Raw genomic sequence first — 23036 nt, 5'->3', positions numbered from 1 at the left:
GAGAGAGAAGGGAGTCAAGATAATGAGAAATGAGTTCTGTGGGGCAGGAGCAAGCTGAGACGATCGGTCTACCGGGGCAGTTCTGTTTGTGGATTTTGGGTAGGAGATAGAAGCGGGCCGTCCGAGGTTGGGCGACTATCAGGTTGGAAGCTGTGGGAGGAAGATCCTCAGAGGAGATGAGGTCAGTGACAGTCCTGGAAACAATGGCTTGATGTTCAGTGGTGGGGTCATGGTCCAGGGAGAGGTAGGAGGAAGTGTCTGCGAGTTGACGCTCAGCCTCCGCGAGGTAGAGGTCAGTGTGCCAGACAACAACAGCACCACCCTTGTCAGCGGGTTTGATGACAATGTCAGGGTTGGACCTGAGAGAACGGAGTGCAGTAAGTTCAGAGAGAGACAGGTTAGAATGGGTGAGAGGAGCAGAGAAATTGAGACGACTAATGTCACGCCGACAGTTCTCAATGAAAAGAGAGAAGGTAAGAATCCAGAGGGAGGGGTCCAGGTGGAGGAAGAATATTGGAGATGGGTAAAAGGATCCGTTGAACTGGGAGAGGACTCCTGCCCAAAGAAGTGAGCCCGGAGACGAAGACGGCGGAAGAAGAGTTCAGCATCATGCCGAGCCCGAAATTCATTGAGGTGAGGGCGTAAGGGTATGAAACTAAGTCCTTTGCTGAGCACTGAACGTTCAGCACTTCTCTCTCCGCCCCCCCCACACACCTTAAACCAGCTTATATTTCAGCTCTTTCCTGGACTCGAACTCAAGTTCTGTCGAAGGGTCATGAGGACTCGAAACGTCAACTCTTTTCTTCTCCGCCGATGCTGCCAGACCTGCTGAGTTTTTCCAGGTAATTCTGTTTTTGTTTTGGATTTCCAGCATCTGCAGTTTTTTTGTTTTTATCTGTGTTTAATTGACTGCCACTGCTCTTCAAGAAATGCCTACCTCCTTGAAGAAGTTCTGTTCTTTTCTGCGACAAGATTTCCGTTCCTCTCTTTTGCCTTGCTCACCTTCATTGCTTTCCATTTCCCTCCTGGTGTTTGACAAGGTGTTTACTAAAACCCGCTTTCACAGCCATATCTCCTTTCTCAGTGACCTAGATGGGTGTTGGTGTTGATGAGTTGTTGGAGCTCGCGTTCCTTAGCACTTGAGAGAAAGAGAAAAAGTTTCTTGTTGAGGTGTCGCATGAGCCGAAGAATAAAATGAAACTGGGGGCACGCGCAGCTTTGAAAAAGGGTACGGCGGTGCTGCTGGAGGGAGAGGTCGAGTGTGTTCATATGGCGGCGCATGGCACTGAGTGTGGATTTCAGAATGTGACGGGAACAGCAGTCCGAGAAACGATTTATGTCCCGGAGATACCTGTGATCCTGGGTGGGTTCGAAACATGAGGGGTGGAATTTCAGTTGAAATCCACGTGGGCTAAGTCGGAGACGGAGACAGTCACTGAGAAAGGAGATATGGCTGTGAAAGCGGGTTTTAGTAAACACCTTGTCAAACACCAGGAGGGAAATGGAAAGCAATGAAGGTGAGCAAGGCAAAAGAGAGGAACGGAAATCTTGTCGCAGAAAAGAACAGAACTTCTTCAAGGACGTAGGCATTTCTTGAAGAGCAGTGGCAGTCAATTAAACACAGATAAAAACAAAAAAACTGCAGATGCTGGAAATCCAAAACAAAAACAGAATTACCTGGAAAAACTCAGCAGGTCTGGCAGCATCGGCGGAGAAGAAAAGAGTTGACGTTTCGAGTCCTCATGACCCTTCGACAGAACTTGAGTTCGAGTCCAAGAAAGAGTTGAAATATAAGCTGGTTTAAGGTGTGTGGGGGGGGGGCGGAGAGAGAAGTGCTGAACGTTCAGTGCTCAGCAAAGGACTTAGTTTCATACCCTTACGCTCTCACCTCAATGAATTTCGGGCTCGGCATGATGCTGAACTCTTCTTCCGCCGGTTTCGTCTCCGGGCTCACTTCTTTGGGCAGGAGTCCTCTCCCAGTTCAACGGACCCTTTTACCCATCTCCAATATCCTTCCTCCACCTGGACCCCTCCCTCTGGATTCTTACCTTCTCTCGATATTTTCATTGAGAACTGTCGGCGCGACATTAGTCGTCACAATTTCTCTGCTCCTCTCACCCATTCTAACCTGTCTCTCTCTGAACTTACTGCACTCCATTCTCTCAGGTCCAACCCTGACATTGTCATCAAACCCGCTGACAAGGGTGGTGCTGTTGTTGTCTGGCGCACTGACCTCTACCTCGCGGAGGCTGAGCGTCAACTCTCAGACACTTCCTCCTACCTCTCCCTGGACCATGACCCCACCACTGAACATCAAGCCATTGTTTCCAGGACTGTCACTGACCTCATCCCCTCTGAGGATCTCCCTCCCACAGCTTCCAACCTGATAGTCGCCCAACCTCGGACGGCCCGCTTCTATCTCCTACCCAAAATCCACAAACAGAACTGCCCCGGTAGACCGATCGTCTCAGCTTGCTCCTGCCCCACAGAACTCATTTCTCGTTATCTTGACTCCCTTCTCTCTTCCCTTGTCCAGTCCCTTCCCACCTACATCCGTGATTCCTCTGACACCTTACGTCACATCAACAATTTCCAGTTCCCTGGCCCCAACCGCTTCCTCTTCACCATGGATGTCCAATACTTCTACACCTCCATCCCCCACCAGGATGGTCTGAGGGCCCTTAGCTTCTTCCTCGAACAGAGGCCCGAACAATCCCCATCCACCACTACTCTCCTCCGTCTGGCTGAACTTGTTCTCACACTGAACAATTTCTCCTTCAACTCCTCTCACTTCCTCCAAATAAAAGGTGTGGCTATGGGTACCCGCATGGGCCCCAGCTATGCCTGTCTCTTTATGGGGTATGTGGAACATTCCTTGTTACATTCCTACTCCGGCCCCCTTCCACAACTCTTTCTCCGGTACATCGATGATTACTTCGGTGCCGCTTCATGCTCTCGTTGGGACTTGGAAAAATTTATTAATTTTGCTTCCAATCTCCACCCCTCCATCGTTTTCACGTGGTCCATCTCTGACACTTCCCTTCCCTTCCTTGAGCTCTCTGTCTCAATCTCTGGTGATAGACTGTCCACCAATATCCATTACAAACCCACCGACTCCCACAGCTACCTCGACTACAGCTCCTCACACCCTGCTTCCTGTAAGGACTCCATCCCATTCTCTCAGTTCCTTCGCCTCCGTCGCATCTGTTCCAATGATGCCACCTTCAAAAACAGTTCCTCTGACATGTCCTCCTTCTTCCTTAACCGAGGTTTTCCACCCACGGTCGTTGACAGGGCCCTGAACCTCGTCCGGCCCATCTCCCGCGCATCCGCCCTCACGCCTTCTCCTCCCTCCCAGAAACATGATAGGGTCCCCCTTGTCCTCACTTATCACCCCACCAGCCTCCGCATTCAAAGGATCATCCTCCGCCATTTCCGCCAACTCCAGCATGATGCCACCACCAAACACAGCTTCCCTTCACCCCCCCTATCGGCATTCAGTAGGGATCGCTCCCTCCGGGACACCCTGGTCCACTCCTCCATCACCCCCTACTCCTCAACCCCCTCCTATGGCACCACCCCATGCCCACACAAAAGATGCAACACCTGCCCCTTCACTTCCTCTCTCCTCACCGTCCAAGGGCCCAAACACTCCTTGCAAGTGAAGCAACATTTCACTTGCATTTCCCCCAACTTAGTCTACTGCATTCGTTGCTCCCAATGTGGTCTTCTCTACATTGGAGAGACCAAACGTAAACTGGGCGACCGCTTTGCAGAACACCTGCGGTCTGTCCGCAAGAATGACCCAAACCTCCCTGTCGCCTGCCATTGTAACACTCCACCCCATTCCCTTGCCCACATGTCTGTCCTTGGCTTGCTGCATTGTTCCAGTGAAGCCCAACGCAAACTGGAGGAACAACACCTCATCTTCCGACTAGGCACTTTACAGCCTTCCGGACTGAATATTGAATTCAACAACTTTAGGTCGTGAGCTCCCTCCCCCATCCCCACCCCCTTTCTGTTTCCCCCTTCCTTTTTTTTCCAATAAATTATATAGATTTTTCTTTTCCCACCTATTTCCATTATTTTTAAATATCTTAAAATCTTTTATGCTCTCCCCACCCCCACTAGAGCTATACCTTGAATGCCCTACCATCCATTCTTAATTAGCACATTCGTTTAGATAATATCACCAACTTTAACACCTATGTGTTCTTTTGTTCTATTGTTGTTGACATCTTTTGATGATCTGCTTCTATCACTGCTTGTTTGTCCCTACAACCACACCCCCCCTTCCACTTCTCTCTCTCTCTCTCTCTCTCTCTCTCTCTCTCTCTCTCTCTCTCTCTCTCTCTCTCTCCGCGCCCCCCCCCCCCCCCCCCACACACCGTAAACCAGCTTATATTTCAGCTCTTTCTTGGACTCGAACTCAAGTTCTGTTGAAGGGTCATGAGGACTCGAAACGTCAACTCTTTTCTTCTCCGCCGATGCTGCCAGACCTGCTGAGTTTTTCCTGGTAATTCTACATACAATGGAGGCAGATAGAAGTTCTTAGCACTTCTTTGAGCATAATCAATTTTGATAGCTCCCCTTTGTTGATTGGCAGTTCTGGAGACAGGATGTCTGAGGCTTCATTGTCCATGTTGTTTTGGGGTGACAATGGCAGGTGCATCGTTCCACAAGGATGTGGTCAATGCAATTCACTTTCAGAAGTTTCCAGAAGTTTGGTCAACTTGCAGTTCCAAATGTTAGGCAATCGGTGGCAACCATTTTGAAATATTCTCATGTCTGCTAGGCGTGACTCTTGGCAGTTACATCCAAGTCAAGATTTAACGTAGTCTTTATCCTGACCTTTCAAAACAATAATCCATAATGGAATGTGATAAAATAAACTATTTGATCCCTGGGCACAATATTAAATTTCACTGTAATGTCTCCAGTTTGGAACTCCAAAATCAGGAAACACCAGTGGTCTGGAGCATCTTTCTACTGGCACTGCAATTCACAGACTCACCATTTGTGGTGCTGCAACCAGATTGACGTTGGAGGCACACTATTGAAGATGGCTTTTCAGATCCTCATGTCTACGCACGTCAACATGTGATGTCAAGGCTACCGCCTCACTGGTGTGTGCTGTATTCCCTCCCCGATACCTTCTTGATACCATGTTGCCAATCCTGCCCTCTAATGTGGCAACATGGTATCAAGAAGGAACGGCAGATATACAGCCCAGTTCAAACTTAAAGCCTTTGAAATTGCAGAGCAGGCAATTGTGCAGCAGCTAGAGAATTCAAGATATTGGAAAAGAACATTAGAGATTGGAGGAAGCTCTCTTTACAGCTTAGGTAGATGCCTAAGAGTAAATGTGCATCAGAGGAAAGCCTAGCATGTGGCCACAGTTGGAAAATTAAGTTGCAAAATACATTAATGAAAATTGCCAGAATGGACTCTCAGTTTTTCGAGGATCTATCCGACCTTCACGTCGAAAGAAGCAAGAAAATTAGACATGGCAGATTTCAAAGCCAGCCGTGGATGGTGTACCAGGTTTATGAAGAAAAACCATTTTGTACAGTGACAAGATGAAGATTTCACAGTATCTCCCAGCAGAACTTGATAGGTTTATCACAGTTCAGTGGTTTATAATCAAACATCAACAAAAAAAATGGATACAGATTGACCTATAATGGGAATGTGGATGAGAGTCCCATGAACTTTGGCATGCCAGCTAGTCAAATAATGAGCAAAGCTGGAGATAAACAGAGTGTTAGTGAAGAAACTGGGGGAAGGTGGTAAAGTCACAGGACTAGTAATCCAGAGGCCCAGGCTAATTCTCTGGGGACATGGGTTCAAATCCTGACCACAGCAGCTGGTGGAATTTGAATTCAATTAATAGATCTGGAACTAAAAGCTAGACCATGAAACCATTGTCAATTGTCATTACAAAAGCCTAATGTCTAGCTAGGGAAGAAAATTTCTCATCCTTACCTGGTCTGGCCTACATATGATTCCAGACTTACAACTAACAGCCCTCTGAAATGCCCTAGGAAGCCACTCAGTTATATTAAACTGCTACGAAGTCTAAAAGGAATGAATGGGGATGGATCACCCGGCATTGAACTAGGCACTGGAAAGGACAATGGCACACCCAGTCCTCAACATCGATTCTGGACCCCATGAAGTCCCATGGCATCAGGTCAAACATAGGCAAGGAAACCTCCTGCTAGTTACCACCTACCATTGGCCTCAGTTGATGAATCTACTCCTTCATGTTGAACACCACTTAGAGGAAGCACTCAGTGTGGCAAGGACACAGAATGTGTTCTGGGTGGGGGTCTCCAATGGCTTGATAGCATCACTACAGCCTGAGTTGGCCGAGGCTTAAAGGGTTAAAGTCTAGAGGCCTAGACTGGTTCTTCGGCAGGTGCTAAGAGAACCAACAAGAGGGAAAATCCTAACTGACCTTGTCTCATGATTATACCTGTTGCAGATGCATCTGTCGATGACAGTATTGGTAAGAGTGACTATCACACAGTCCTTGTGGAGATGAAATCTGGTCTTCACATTGATGAGATCCTTCATTGTGTTGTGTGGCACTACCACTTTGCTAAATGTGATAGATTTTGATACGATCTAGTAGCTCAAAACTGGGCATCCATGAGGTGCTGTGGGCCATCAGCTGTAGCAGAATTGTATACAACCAGAATCTGTGACCTCATGGTTTAGAATATCCCCCACGTTACCATTACCATCAAGCTGGGGATCACCCTGGTTCAACGAAGAGTGCAGGAAGGCATGCCAGGAACAGCAACAGGAGTATGCCAGGCACACCTAAAAATGAGATGTCAACCTGGTGAAACTACAGCACAGGGTTACTTGCATGCCAAACACTAAAGTGATCTCACAAATGGATCAGATCTAAGCTCTGCAGTCCTGTCACATCCAGTTGTGAATGGTGGTGTACAATTAAACAACTAACTGGAGGAGGAGGCTCTACAAATTTTCCCCATCCTTAATGATGGGGGAGCTCAGCACATCAGTGCAAAAGACAAAGCTGAAGCATTTGTGGCCATCTTTTGCCAGAAGTGCTGGGTGCATGATCCATCTTGGCCTCCTGCTGAGGTCCCCAGCATCATAGATGCCAATCTTCAGCCAATTTAATTCACTCCATGTGATAACAAGAAATGGCTGAAGGCACTGGATACAGCAAAGGCTATGGGCCCTGACAACCTTCCAGCAATAGAGCTGAAGACTTTGTTATGATCCCCGGGTGAGGTTATGACTGAACAAGCCTGATCCTAGAGTGGAACCTAGCTTTATAGATCCTAACTTTTATTTGTTTGTTTAGATATGTGGAGAGTAGCTACTGAACAGAGTCACAGGAGTCAGCTGATGAACTTTTAACAAAAGAATAAAACATTTATTCAACAAGAAAAGATGAACTATATTACAATACTCCTCTACCCACAACTATACCTTTACAGAGATATACAAATTTGTAAGGATAGCACAAGTTACAAAAACTATCTTATACTCTAATGTTCACAGTGAGCACACAGCCCATGTAAACCAATTGGCGACCTGTAGTCAGGTACACCACACTCTGAAACCAAGTGACAGTTGCCACCTCAACTAGATGCTATGGCTTTCTGCTCAATTCCGCGCCCCACACCGGGAGCCAATCAGCCTCATTGAACTCTGCAAACCCTCATGTGGAAGACAATCTCCACTCTCCAAGAACTCGCTTTGGTATCTCCTCCCAAACTGAAGCTTTCTTTCAGATGCTTTCTGCAAGGGTTCACCTCCAGGGTTTCAAATTCGCTTTCCGATGTTCCTCTCCCCGGGTCACCACATGTGTTCAAGTTTTCTTCCATGCACTGTCTCTCACCGACTCAGCTGTCAACAGTATACCACTGCTTCACATGCCCAAAGCAAAGAGTTACAGAACTTCAGTTGCCTCTTTGGGCTTTCAGGCCACGTGCAAACTGTTCTCTTTTTAAATCTGCTTTCTGCAGATTTTGTCTCTTTAAATCTGAAGCTTGGAGCCTTTCTCTCTGCCCCTCACTCTTAACTTCACTGAACAGGACCTTTTCCAGGTTCCTGTCATTCCTTTGACTAGTAGGTCTTTTTTAAGTCTCACTTCTGTTCCACTCCCCTGGATTTTGTTTTTTTTTCTTTAGCTTGGGACTAGCTATCTGTCCACTTTGCTCTAGTCTCTTCTGGCAGCTTTCAAAACCAACTGAACTCAAACACGCTTTTCATCACTTCCAATTCGCACATTCACAAACCCATCACACATCCACAGGGCCCTCACTCACTGCCAGTGCAAGGGACATTACCATTCACTCTTTCACACACACTATCATTATCCTCATCCCGTCTATGGGACCACTCATCACCCACACAGGCCAGGCACACTTACCATCTCGCCCGACACACATCCTGATACTCTCCCTATCTCTATCCATGCAAGACAAATGTGCACATGACAGGAGGGAATGGTCGCAGACAGGTGGAGGGATGCCGGAGATCAAGGTTCTGATAGAATTCGAAAACAGCTGGAGGCCAGAATGTTGTTGAGTCCGAGTCAGATGACGAGCCCCTGGACTCGGTCACGTCACAGTTGCTGGAGCTGCAAAGGCAAGCTGGGGAACATCAGCAAGGGATGTCCGCTGTATTCCTCAGATTGCAAGGCATGATGGAGGAGTCTGTCCATCTTCAGGCTGAGGTGATAGTGCCGGCTTTGCAACGCACAGAGGTCAACACCATGGTGATCTTGGACCAGGACGTTACTGCTGCGCTGGCTGAACTGCATCGCTGATGCCATAGTTGGCCTCCAACAGTGTGTTTGCGAGAGGGGTGCTGGGCAGGTGAATCTCACTCCAACAACCCCTTCCGCTCACAAAGTCAGCCAGGGGCCCTCGGGCACCCATTGGGGCCATCCACCCAAGTGACTCTGGGAGTGACCGGCCCATCCGAGTCTGAATTGTGATCCACAGCTCCAGCTTCACAGGCTGAGGAAGGTGCCACTGCCACACAGCAGGACCCTGAAAGCAGGCAAGGGCCCACCAAGTCTCAGCCTTCCAGAGGATGCCTGCCAAAGTCATCACAGACAGGGCGTCACAGTCAGCAGGCTGCCTGCACCTCTACTGTGGATGTCCGGGGAGGACCAAGAAAGCAGGGTTAGGAAAGGTAAGTAAAAGTAGTTGCACAGCCTGGGCATGTGTGTTGATTACTTGTACTTATTGTTCACTATCGTCAATAAACTCCTAAGAATGTCTCCTTGTCTGTGGCTCCTTGATCTGATGAGCAGTGTTCTTGTCACTGAGAAGTGAAACCTTTCTGGACAAGGTAAAAAGCAAGTGTCTCAGTTCAGCGCCTCTTCCCTGTGCTCTGTGCAGCCTTCAGACCATAGTGATGGTCTAGCCTCATACTCCCTGGAAACATTACTGATGCCTGCACCTCAGCGGTGCTGGTTATTGCTGCCAGAATGTAGTGGGCAGATGCCACAGAGTTCTCTCATTCTCTCTCTGTGCTCTCGACGCCTTTAAGGTGGGGCTGGCCCACATCACACCAGCATCTGCAACCTGTGATGCTGTGCACCTGAAGGGCTGAGGTGCCGAAGGCGAACACAGCATCAGATGCATCTAAAGTTTTATGGCTATGTCTGAGATGGCCCTTATCATGGAGTGCAAGCGAGCTGCCCTCGGCCAGACAGGAGTCAGTCATTCTCAGAGGCTATGTGAAGATCTATGGAGTGTCCTCACTGCATGTTGTCATCATCGTCATTGGAAGTGATGAAAAGAGTGACTTACTTACTTATGGAACAGAGGAGATCATTCATCTTTTTGCGGCACAGGGTGGCTGTCCTCCTGCATGGCGTTTGCGCTGACCACTGCTGCCGCCACTTCCCAAGCCAAGTTGGTAACTTTGCTGTCCATCCTGCGGCTAGAACGGAGGTAGAGCACATCCCAGCAGGCCTCCACATCATCCAGCAATCGCTCGAGGGACCCATCGTTGAAGCGGGGGGCTGCAGTCTTTTTTCCTTTGCTGGCCATGTCTCCAGGGCAGCGGTGGTGAACTGGTGGTGATGAGCGTTTTGCTGGTGGTTGCCTTTTATACATGGCGGCCGATGGGATGCAACAGCAGGGTGATGGCAGGTGGGCAAATGAGAGTCTGCCCGCCATGGAAATGGCATGTTTCATGAGAGTAAATAAATAATGAGGTGGGCTTGGGACAATACAGCATGAAAACCCGCCAATTTTGTCAGCAGGTAGGACTCCATTTTACTTTTTCTCAGTGCTTTCAGCACCTTTAAGGTGGGACTGGCCCCCATCACACTATCATCTGCAACCTGTGATGCTGTGCACGTGAAGGGCTGAGGTGCCGAAGGCGAACACAGCATCAGATGCATCTAAAGTTTTATGGCTCCGTCTGAGATGGTCCTGATCATGGAATGCCTTCGGCCAGACAGGTGTCAGTCATTCTCAGAGGCTATGTGAAGATCTGTGGAGTGTCCTATCTGCATGTTGTCATCATCTCTTGCTACCAAGTGACTGTTAGTACCTCCAATGAATCTCCATGAAGGAGCATTCTCACAGAGGTTATTGATGCTGTCAAAAGCCAGACTGGAGTCAAACGTTCACAATTGTGATTTGAGGATCCCTGGGGGCATCTCACTACATGCCATCATCATCCTCCACAAACCTGGCAGTTATGAGGGCCTCCCGAGGGCACCTGCCTCATTTAGCCAGTGCGAGAGCCTCATCCATGTCATCGTCACCACTGAGGACCCCCTCACCCTCCTCCCCATCGGCGTCCTCATCTAACGAAACCTCCAGCTCCTCCATCTCTTCCTCAGCCAGCTCGTCTCCCCCGTTGGAGTGCCAGGTTGTAACGGGCACAGCAGATGATGATGATGCGTGACACCCTCTGCGGAGTGTATTGCAGGGCTCCACCAGACCGGTCCAGGCACTGGACCCTCATCTTCAGCGTCCCAATGGTCTGCTCCACCAAGGTGTGAGCTGCTGCATGCACCTCATTATAGCGTCGCTTTGCTGCCATCTAAGGCCGCCACATGGGTGTCATGAGCCACGGCCTCTGTGGATAGCAGTTGTCCCCAAGGAGCCAACCCTGCAGCCTCTGTGGACCCTGGAAGACTGCAGGGATCTGCAAATGACTCAGGATGTAAGCATCGTGCACACTTCCTGGAAACCGTGCGCACACCTGCAGAATGCATTTCTGTTGGTCACATACCAGCTGCACGTTCAGTGAGTGGAAGCCCTTGCGGTTGTTGAAGTCCACTGAGTGTAGTGACGGAGACCTGAGCACCACAGGAGTGCAGTCAATCGCACCCTGCACCTGTGCGGATGGTGAGATCAGGGCGAATCTAATGGCCCTTGCATCCTGGCTGTCCTGGTCCTAGACGAAATGCACAAAGTTATGTGCCATGGAGAAGATGGCATCCGTGACCTCATGGATGCATTTGTGGGTGGAAGCTTGTGAAATCCCACAGAAGGTCACCTGAAATGAGCCACTGGCATAGAAATTGAGCGCCGTGGTCACTTTCACAGCCACTGGCAGTGGATGCCCCCTATGTCTTCTTGGCGCCAAGTCCTGTATTAAGTAGCAGATGTGACCCACTAGGTCCCTAGACATGCGCAGTTGGCAACACTGTCAGTCATCTGCAGAAAGGGCAGGCAGCATCTATAGACCCTTGGTGTTGCTAGGCACCAACCAGCCACGGCTTGCTGTCGCTCCTAGGTAGCATGTGTGGGAGCCCCTGCTGTCCCTTCCTCGTGAGGTTGCTGCTTCTGCCTTTGCGCAGCCAGGAGCCTTAGTCGCTCTCTCCTCAGTCTTCTACAGTCTCTGTAAACTGTCAGGCTTACAGCTAGGTCAGCAGGATCCATGTTCCTGACGTGGTGCTCCTGCATCATGAAAGAGGGAGAGAGACATAGTTACCTTGGCTTACTTAGCACCTTTCCTGTCCTTGTGTGACCGCCCCTTAATGCTTCCTGGAGAGTGCTGGTCACCCCTCAGATGGCCAGAGATGAGTACGCTGCCATGTCAGCCTGTGATGTGGGGGAGACAGGTCCCAAATGGGATGCTGAGATTGCAAGGGTCTGTGAGCACCTCCAACAGTGACTGCTACATGGTCAGCATTTTTTAAGGCGATTGTACAATGTGTGCAGTCCAACTGCTCCATGGTCCAATAAAGTGGCAGACTTGAAGTCTGTGGCGTAGGGGGTGGGGGGGTGGTGTAAGGTATGGAGTGCTTCATGACCCTTTGGTGCCTCTGCGTTGCTTGCATGGGTGGGCAGGGTAGGAGCCTGATCCCAATCATATCACTATGGCTGAGCCTGATCTGTCTCAGTTGCAGAGGAGTGGTCAGTTTATACAGGTGTCCCTAATGTGTGGCCACTTCCCTCACTTACCCTGACGCCCGCCTCAATTGCCTGTGCGCGGCAAGCAGCGCCAGGACAGTACTTGACTCTGCCCTCCCCCACCGACAATGGTTGCCTCCGAGGCTGGCCAGCACTTGTCCTGCGGACACTCCCTCCTCCCACAGCAGACACCTCCAGGGCCAGGCCTCAGTTGCCCGACCCCTGGCACCCCTGAGGCCTGTAAACAATGGGCAAGCTGTGGAGAGTGCTGCTGCTCACTCACCTCAGCTCCCCCAAAGTGAAGGCCTCCAAGTGCACATCGCTTGCGTGCTGTTGTGAAATACATCAGTTTGCTTTCCCGCCGACGTGGACAGACGATACGGCAGGGTTCCAAGTGTCTGGCGGGATTTTGAAAACTGATCCTGTCTGTGAGGTTCAGTGATATCTTTCGGAAAACCAACCCGATCCTACAATAGCGTCTGTGAACTCTTCCCCTCTCAAAACCCATCTCCATGGCAATGTGAATCACGTGGGCCTTGTATGCAGATAGAAATGCTAATGAGCTATCCTCTAGACCCCTAACTTCATTCTATCTTGGAATTAAATAGACAGATTTAACTATAATCATTTACAGAACCTGACATTCCTAATACCTCCCTGGGACAAGGCCTTTTAATTGTATGCTGATGTATGACAATTGCAACCTGTCTTCACGTTGTGAAGCTGGTCGTGTCATATTTTCTGCGCACGCCACCTATTATGCCCGCCACCAGTGGGCTTGGAGAATTTTGCCCTCTGTCTCTTAAGTAGATATTTCATTCCCCAAGAACCAGTCCAAAGTGATTTTTAGCTCCTTTTTACCTTTTCCAGTGAGATAATCTCTAATCCCTGAACTGACTTTCACGGTGTAGGTTACCCTGGAGATCCCTCCCTCTAGCCAAAGCTAGGCAAGTCTTGCAGCTTCATTTAAACCCTTAGAACCTTGGTCTCCTCAATCCTAGTGCAAGCTCATACCTGCATTTTGCATGGAGGACGATAGAGAACTTGCTACCTCTATCTCTATGCTGTCTCTCGCTTGGATTCTGAAAACTGATCCAGTCTGTGAGGTTCAGTGATATCTTTAGGAAAACCAACCCAATCCTACTGTGGCATCTGTGGACTCTTCCCCTCTCAAAACCCATCTCCATGGCAATGTGAATCACATGGATCTTGTATACAGATAGAAATGCTAATAAGCTATCCTCGAGGCACCTAACTTCATTCTATCTTGGAATTAAATAGACAGATTTAACTATAATTGTTTACAGAACCTGACATTCCTAATACCTCCCTGGGACAAGGCCTTTTAATTGTATGCTGATGTATTACAATTGCAACCTGTCTTCACGTTGTGAAGCTGGTCGTGTCATATTTTCTGCGCACGCCACCTATTATGCCCGCCACCAGTGGGCTCGGAGAATTTTGCCCTCTGTCTCTTAAGTAGATATTTCATTCCCCAAGAACCAGTCCAAAGTGATTTTTAGCTCCTTTTTACCTTTTCCAGTGGGATAATCTCTAATCCCTGAACTGACTTTCACGGTGTAGGTTACCCTGGAGATCCCTCCCTCTAGCCAAAGCTAGGCAAGTCTTGCAGCTTCATTTAAACCCTTAGAACCTTGGTCTCCTCAATCCTAGTGCAAGCTCATACCCGCATTTTGCATGGAGGACGATAGAGAACTTGCTACCTCTATCTCTATGCTGTCTCTCGCTTGGATTCTGAAAACTGATCCAGTCTGTGAGGTTCAGTGATATCTTTAGGAAAACCAACCCAATCCTACAGTGGCATCTGTGGACTCTTCCCCTCTCAAAACCCATCTCCATGGCAATGTGAATCACATGGATCTTGTATACAGATAGAAATGCTAATAAGCTATCCTCGAGGCACCTAACTTCATTCTATCTTGGAATTAAATAGACAGATTTAACTATAATTGTTTACAGAACCTGACATTCCTAATACCTCCCTGGGACTAGGAGACTTAACAGCCTATCCACCATCAGCACAACCCGTCTGATCGTTGTTTACAGGTGTGAATATCCTTCAGCTTGTTCCCAGCATAACAACCTGGGCCTCCCAATTCCATGAACAACCAAGCCACCCAGGTTTGTCAGCAGAATTCAGAATTGGTCACATGACCCCCACCATTCCTTTATTTTACCCTAAATTAAAGAGACAGTCCAAAAGCATAACAATCTTACAAACTTTGTAACAATATTATTGTTTGTAACAATATTTATATTTGGTTTACTCATTTGTGGTTAGATATTCTAATTTTATTGTATAATCCAGAAAATCCCAAAATCCAGAAAGGCCTTGGTCCTAAAGATTCCAGACTGGTGAGGTTACACTGTACCTGCATATCTGGACAAGTACAAGCACTCTCATGGGAGTTATAGGGCTCATTTGCAAGTGTAAAAATGAGAAAAAGATGCCTAAGAGTGGAACACTGGCATATTATCATGATCCATACTGTCCAATGTATGTGATTTAATAATTGATAAACATGTATCCTATACTGCAATAAAAACCTTTCAGGTTGTAAATAAAAAAAGCATAAAAATACATGTTTTGTAGCTAGAAGATAGGATGAGTTTAATTTATATTCTACATCATAACAGATTTCAGCATTGGTTTGTTCTACAACACAATGAACATACTTGGTAAAGTCCTTACTAAAAATATATTTTATCCAGCAAATGTTGCTTGTGACTGCCCATACGTGATTTTCAAATACACCAGTATATTTCTGACATTTTCTATTTTTAGGAGTCCTCTGGGAATGAAATCTGTTCCTAAAGATATGTTGTATAAGCTGAGAAATGATCTAAAAGACTGGCATGAGGTGAGTGGTTCATCTGAAAGATTTAATGTTTACAGGTTTTTCCACTAAGATTCAGTCAGACTCAGTAAATAAGGTGATTGTTTCCTAAAATTATGATTCATTCAACAAACACTAAGGGCTGGATTTTAAAGTCCCTTGCTGGTTGATTTGAAGGCGGGGGAGCATGTAAAATCCAAAGAGTGGACTTCCTGCGGCCTACCTGTCCATCTCTGACCTGTCTGAAATTTACAGGGGGCAGGGTAGGTATCGAGTGGCCTGCCCGCCCTTCAAATTATTGAGGCCCTTCAGCGGCCAATTAATGGCCTCACCCCACCGTCAGCAGTATTTCACCTGTGGCAGGGGTAGGCCTACAACATGTGGGAATCCTGGCAGCTTTAGCTGCATGGCTGGCTTCGGCAAGGTAGGGCAGACCTCCTTTGCAGGCCCCCTGGGTCCAATGTGGCAACTGCCTCGCACCCCAGTCCCCAAGGTCATCTCACCCCTGACCTCTTGAACGTGGCCCCTCACCCCTCTTGCCAGGACAGGTCACCAAGCCCCAGTGACATCCCTAACCTCAAATTTACCTGACTCCTCACTGTAGTGGGACTGCCTTTAGTCCCTGAAGTGACCACGCTCCCAGTGGCACTGCTGGGACTACAGAGTTGCTGTTTATTTGATTGACTGGCAGCTTTCTAAGGTGGGACGTTCTACTGAGAGAGGGACTGAGACCTCACCTTAAAGCAATTCATTCTTTGTTAAATTGCTGCGGGGCAGACATCGCATTGGTGAGCAGGCTTTCCCTGACTTTTTAGCTGGCGGGGTGCAGGGTTCAGGGTGCAGCATACTGCCCCATAAAATCCACCCCTGCATATTTCCTGTAAAGTTGTCAAGTTAAATGGTAAACCTCACTGATAAAGTGGCCAGATTATTACATTTTCAAAACATGTAATATCTCTTCATTTATATGTCTTGCTTCTATCTCAGTATCTACCTTAACTTTTTTACAGATTATCTTCTGTGTTTTTGATTGTGTGAATTCCTATCATTGATTATTTATCACTATCTATCAAAATACAAAACCACTTGGCTAGAGCCCTCAAAAAGGGGAGTGAGGGTGGGGAATCGACTATCCTTTTGTCACTGGAGCCAAATTTGGCCTGAACTAATGGAATGAATGCTTGCTCTCCTTGATTGTTATAAGGATTCTTTGCGGAATAAGTTTGAACAGGCTCAATCCAGCTCAAAGTGGGCATAAACTACACAGTACAAATCCACCCCTAATTTAGTGCATATTATACTGTCAGTGAGAACACAGGAATGGCTAATGAAATGCAGAAAATACCATATAGGTGTTGTAAAGCAGGGGTGTCTGAAACATTTGGGAAGAGCCTTGGAAAGGGGCAGACTGGAGTATCTCCATTCAATACTGAAATCAAAACTGACCTAAACCGATGAGGTGAATGTCTCCTCCCTATGGTAGCAATCTGGCCTTTAAGGACCAAGGAACTTGGTTCCTTTGACATTTATTTTTCTCATTTTCTAGTTTTTCTTATTTGGATACAGTGATTCAGGTGATATGTAAAGTGATTTTGCCATGTTAGCTAAATTCTAAATGATAACGTCTAGATCTATTAGTGTTTTCAGCTTAAAGCATATGTAAATGAATAGAAGCACAGATTTAAACTTTATACGTGGCCATGGAGCAATAGTCTGTAAGCATCTGTAGTAAAGCATACTGTTCTGAGATTAAAATTAATGGTCATAGTTGATGAAGGGAAAAGGAGGTTCAGTCTTTATCTGACCTGGTACTGTTTGATGCTGAAGATGGAAATAAATTTTGTAATCAGCTTCTCTCATTTTTATGACTACTGTAAACTTTATAGAATAGCCCTTTGTGAGCATGGTTTTTTAAACACGTTTTTTTATAAGAAACTACATTTCTGCGATAATGTGACACAGATGATTCTCACAAATCAAACTCGTTCTCTTAAAGGGATAATCAGTCAATCTTTCACTTGTACTGGAGGCAATTACAGATGAGAAAAACTATTTTGCTCGTTCTTAGGCTATCTACCCAGAAAGACCATGTGACGTTTAATTGTTTTTAAATAATTTCAGGCTTTTCACCATCAGTTATTCTAACTGGAAGTCCATTTCGCACATTTATCATTCTTTGTAGGAAGGTAAACTTTCAGATGTGGCCCTACGTTTACCTTTTGTTAGTTTGAACCTGTGTCCCTTTGCTCTACTCGCAATTTAATCTAAAATAATTTTAAAGATTTACCTTTTTTGTGTAGTTTACCAACGCATAGTTTGTAAGATCAGCTCGCAACTGCCTCCTTTTAGGTTAAAATCCCAGTTTTCTCTAATCTTTTCTCATAACTCGAACATCTAACATGAGACATTAATCTTCAGGCTCTGTCTGGTGCTTGAATGTCTTCATGTAACTTGGTGACAAGACTGTTTGCAGTACTCAAGGTGTGGGCAGGGCAGTGCACAGTAGTTTGAGCATAATTTCCTTTGATTTGTACCCCCCCAAGCAATTTTCAGCCCATGTTTTAAAATTGCCTCCAATTCCATTTTGCTAATAATCTCTTGTGTAGAACCTTATCAGGGACACCCATGTAGACAGCATCCATAGATACTCCCTCCTTGGGGTGAAGATTTTAAGAAAGCATTCCTGCTTTTCTCAATGAATAGTGACTGCCCTGGCTACCTGGGTCTGGGATGAGATAATTGAGCCTCATTGTCTCAGTGTCAAAAGACCTTGTTCGTTCTGCTTTCTACCCTTAATTAGCACATTCCTTTAGATAATATCACCACCTTCAACACCTCTTTGTCCTTTTGTCTGTGACATCTTTTGGTTATCTCCACCTATCATTGGCCCTCTATCCAGCTCTTCTTGTCCCACACCCCCTTAATCCAGTTTATATTTCACCTCTCTTCTATTTTTACTTAGTTCTGTTGAAGGGTCATTCAGACTTGAAACATTAACTGTGCTCCTATCTGCAGATGCCGCCAGACCTGCTGAGTTTTTCCAGGTATTTTTGTTCTTGTTTTGGATTTCCAGCATCTGCAGTTTTTTGCTTTTATCTTAGTGTTTAATTGACTGCCACTTTTCTTCAAGGAACGCCTACCTTGAAGAAGTTTTGTTCTTCTCTCTGTCAGGATTTTCGAATCTCTCTTTTGCCTTGTTCACCTTCATTGCTCTCCATTTCTCTCCTGGTGTTTGACAAGGTGTTTACCAAAACCTGCTTTCACAGCCATATTTCCTTCCTCAGTGACTGTCTCCATCTCCAACTTACCCCATGTGGATTTCAACTGAAGTTCCACACCTCATGTTTCGAACCCACCCAGGATTACAGGTATCTCCGGGACATACAACGCTCCTTGGACTGCTGTTCTCGTCGCATTCTGAGATCCACACTCAGTGCCAAGCGCTGCCATATGAACACCCTTGACCTCTCACTCCAGTAGCACCGCTGCACCTTTTTCAAAGCTGCGTGTGCCCCCAATTTCATTTTATTCTGCATCTCATCCAATGCCTCAGCAAGAAACTTTGTCCCTTTCTTTCAGGTGTAAAGGAACGCAAGCTCCAACAACTCATCGACACCAACACCCATCCAGGACCCTCCACCCCTGTCTGTCCCTCTGTCCTCATTCCGTCTTCCAATCCCAGTCCCGGGTGTGTATTCACCATACCCCCTGACCTTCCCCTCTCTGACGCTGAACGTTCAGTGCTCAGCAAAGGATTTAGTTTCATACCCTTACACCCTCATCTCAATGAATTTCGGGTTCGGCACGATGCTGAACTCTTCTTCTGCCGCCTTCGTCTCCGGGCTCACTTCTTTGGGCAGGAGTCCTCTCCCCGTTCAATGGATCCTTTTACCCACCTTCAATATTCTCCCTCCACCTGGACCCTCCCTCTGGATTCTTACCTGCTCTTGATCTTTTCATTGAGAACTGTCGGCGTGACATTAGTCGTCTCAATTTCTCTGCTCCTCCTCTCACCCACTCTAACCTGTCTCTCTCTGAACTTGCTGCACTCCGTCTCTCAGGTCCAACCCTGACATTGTCATCAAACCCGCTGACAAGGGTGGTGCTGTTGTCTGGCGCACTGACCACTACCTCGCGGAGGCTGAGCGTCAACTAGCAGACACTTCCTCCTACCTCTCCCTGGACCATGACCCCACCGCTGAACATCAAGCCATTGTTTCCAGGACTGTTAGTGACCTCATCCCCTCTGGAGATCTTCCTTCCACAGCTTCCAACCTGATAGTCTCCCAACCTCGGTCGGCCCGCTTCTACCTCCTACCCAAAATCCACAAACAGGACTGTCCTGGCAGACCGAAAGTGTCAGCCTGTTCCTGCCCCACAGAACTAATTTCTTGCTATCTTGACTCCATTCTCTCTCCCCTTGTCCAGTCCCTTCCCACCTACATCCGTGATTCCTCTGACACCCTACGTCATATCAACAATTTCCAGTTCCCTGACCCCAACCGCCTCTTCTTCACCATGGACGTCCAATCCCTCTACACCTCCATCCCCCACCAGGATGGTCTGATGGCTCTCTGCTTCTTCCTCGAACAGAGGCCCGAACAATCCCCATCCACCACTACTCTCCTCCATCTGGCTGAACTTGTTCTCACACTGAACAATTTCTCCTTAAACTCCTCTCATTTCCTCCAAATAAAAGGTGTGGATATGGGTACCCGCATGGGCCCCAGCTATGCCTGTTTCTTTATGGGGTATGTGGTACATTCCTTGTTTCAGTCCTACTCCGGCCCCCTTCCACAACTCTTTCTCCAGTACATCGATGATTACTTTGGTGCTGCTTCATGCTCTCATCTGGACCTGGAAAAATTTATTAATTTTGCTTCCAATTTCCACTCTTCCATCATTTTCACATGGTCCATATCTGACACTTCCCTTCCCTTCGTTGATCTCTCTGTCTCAATCTCTGGTGATAGACTGTCCACCAATATCCATTAAAAGCCTACCGACTCCCACAGCTACCTTGAATATAGCTCCTCACACCCTGCTTCCTGTAAGGACTCCATCCCATTCTCTCAGTTCCTTCGCCTCCGTCGCATCTGTTCTGATGATGCCACTTTCAAAAACAGTTCCTCTGACATGTCCTCCTTCCTTAACTGAGGTTTTCCACCCACGGTGGTTGACAGGGCCCTCAACCGTGTCTGGCCCATCTCCCGCGCATCTGCCCTCACATCTCCTCCCTCCCAGAAACATGATAGGATCCCCCTTGTCCTCACTTATCACCCCACCAGCCTCTGGATTCAAAGGATTATCCTCTGCCATTTCCGCCAACTCCAGCATGAAGCCACCACCAAAAAATCTTCCCTTCACTCCCCCCGGCAGCATTCCGCAGGGATCGTTCCCTCCGGGACACCCTGGTCCACTCCTCCATCACCCCCTATGCCTCAAACCCCTCTCACGGCACCTTCCCATGCAACCGCAGAAGGTGCAACACCTGCCCCTTTACTTTCCCTCTCCTCACTGTCCAAGGGCCCAAACACTCCTTTCAAGTGAAGCAGCATTTCACTTGCACTTCCCTCAACTTAGTCTACTGCATTCGTTGCTCCCAATGTGGTTTCCTCTACATTGGAGTGACCCAACGCAGACTGGGTGACCGCTTTGCAGAACACCTTCGGTCTGTCCGCAAATATTACCCAGACCTCCCTTGCCATTTCACCATTCCACCTTGCTCTCATGCCCACATGTCCGTCCTTGGCTTGCTGCATTTTTCCAGTGAAGCTCAACGCAGACTGGAGGAACAGCACCTCATCTTCCGACTAGGCACCTTACAGCCTTCCGGACTGAATATTGAGTTAAACAATTTTAGATCATGAGCTCTCTCCTCCATCCCCACCCCCTTTCCGATTTTCCCCCTCCTTTTTGTTTTTTCCAATAATTTATATAGATTTTTCTTTTCCCACCTACTTCCATTATTTTTAAGATTATTTCCATCCATTGTTTTATCTCTATCTTTTAGCCTATTTCGATCCCTTCCCTCCACCCCACCCCGACTAGGGCTATCTGTACCTTGCTCGTCCTGCTTTCTACCCTTAATTAGCACATTCCTTTAGATAATAATAACTTCAACACCTCTTTGTCCTTTTGTCTGTGACATCTTTTGGTTATCTCCACCTATCACTGGCCCTCTATCCAGCTCTTCTTGTCCCACCCCCCCAAAACCAGCTTATATTTCACCTCTCTTCTCTTTTTACTTAGTTCTGTTGAAGGATCATTCGGACTCAAAATGTTAACTCTGCTCCTATCCGCAGATGCTACCAGACCTGCTGAGTTTTTCCAGGTATTTTTGTTTTTGTTTTGGATTTCCAGCATCTGCAGTTTTTTGCTTTTATCAAAAGGGCTGGCCTGTTTAACCTTAATGCACATGTTCAATGGCAACAGCCTGTGGCATTTTCTTAAATCTATTCAGTTTCATTCTGGTTTAAAAACACAACACTTAAATATTACTCAATTCAAAACCCATGTGGGGAAAAAAATTATCATAAATCTCAAAGAATAGTCCATGTGGGGGCTCAAACATCAGTAGAATTTAGTCTCCTTATACATTTTCCTAGGTACCAACAGGTTTAATTTATTAAGATTGGCTTTGTTTTGTCACAGTATTTTGTAATTTCCTTTCCATCATGGCACCTATCAATCAATGTGTGACATCTGCAATGATCCAATATTGGCCTCAAAGGAAGATGCTGTTTAAATTAGAAATGTGATTTCATTTAGCTACTATCTGAATAAAACCCTCTTATTTTTCTGATGAGAACATTTTTTTTGTTTTCCCTAGATGATTACTCAAGATTATGCAAGATATGAGGGGTCATCGTTCTTGACTACACAAGAAGTTCTATTGGATATAGTACAGCTGCAAAACAATTGGACAGATCTCGGCCTAACTTTGTTTGAACGTCACCGGTGGTCCACTCATGAGAAAATGCCTGAGGAGATAGCAATGCAAGAATTAAACAGCACTGTGATGGCACTCTCTCAAATTTACACCATCAGGCTAACAGGGGAAAATGGTATTACTGGAATTATTTAATGTAAACATATTTCTCTTCACAGGCTCTTGCCTTTGTGGAATAACTATAGCTGATGATTAAGAAGTTACCTCAGGTTTCTTGCTTCAGTGACTCAGCTAATGTCAGCCACAGTCAATGAATGCCCCCAGAGAAAAATCTCTTCTCCCTCACCATTTAAATGTATTTTGATCCTGATAAGGACAGGTCTTTAGGTACTAACTCACTGAGAAGTGTTGATCATTATTGCACACATGAAGGTGGCATCCTTTCTGAAAGTTGGAACTGAAGCATCCAAAACATAAATTTCACAACCAAACAAATATGCAGCAGCTTTTGTACATGAGGCATCTTACATATAACATTGGAATACAGGCTTTTAGGATGAGTTGAGCCAGGAGATGGTTTTGTAATTGTTAATTATCATACAAACCCAGTTGCTTTACTATAATATTCTGACTTTGTTTGCCCTCCTGCGAAGAACAAGTGGTAGGGACCAATTTCTTCTTTATCTTACCTCCAACCTATTCTTTATTGATTTAACATGATGGCATTTGAAATGAAATTTGGAAAAAACAGCGTAAATGGTTCTGCACATTTCTCTTCTTTTCCCTTCTCCCTCACCATTTAAATGTATTTTGATCCTGATAAGGACAGGTCTTTAGGGTACTAACTCACTGAGAAGTGTTGATCATTATTGCACACATGAAAGTGGCAGGTATCACAGATGGAAT

General features: G+C 46.7%; 1 protein-coding gene across 3 annotated transcripts in view; it reads left to right on the top strand.

Annotated features, from left to right (window-relative positions):
• The window catches only part of axdnd1 (axonemal dynein light chain domain containing 1), a 227355-nt gene that overhangs the window by 110478 nt on the left and 93841 nt on the right, over positions 1-23036 (top strand). For all 3 annotated transcript variants that reach the window (XM_041207768.1, XM_041207767.1, XM_041207769.1), the window contains 2 exons: positions 15187-15262; positions 22071-22305. In XM_041207768.1, coding sequence (XP_041063702.1) covers positions 15187-15262; positions 22071-22305 — 311 coding nt within the window. The remainder of the gene's footprint in view (positions 1-15186; positions 15263-22070; positions 22306-23036) is intronic.

This window comes from Carcharodon carcharias, chromosome 16 (assembly GCF_017639515.1).
Source record: "Carcharodon carcharias isolate sCarCar2 chromosome 16, sCarCar2.pri, whole genome shotgun sequence".
Taxonomy (NCBI): Eukaryota; Metazoa; Chordata; class Chondrichthyes; order Lamniformes; family Lamnidae; genus Carcharodon; species Carcharodon carcharias.
The sequence above is the reverse complement of the archived record's forward strand: the minus strand, read 5'-3'. Positions and strand labels throughout refer to the sequence as shown.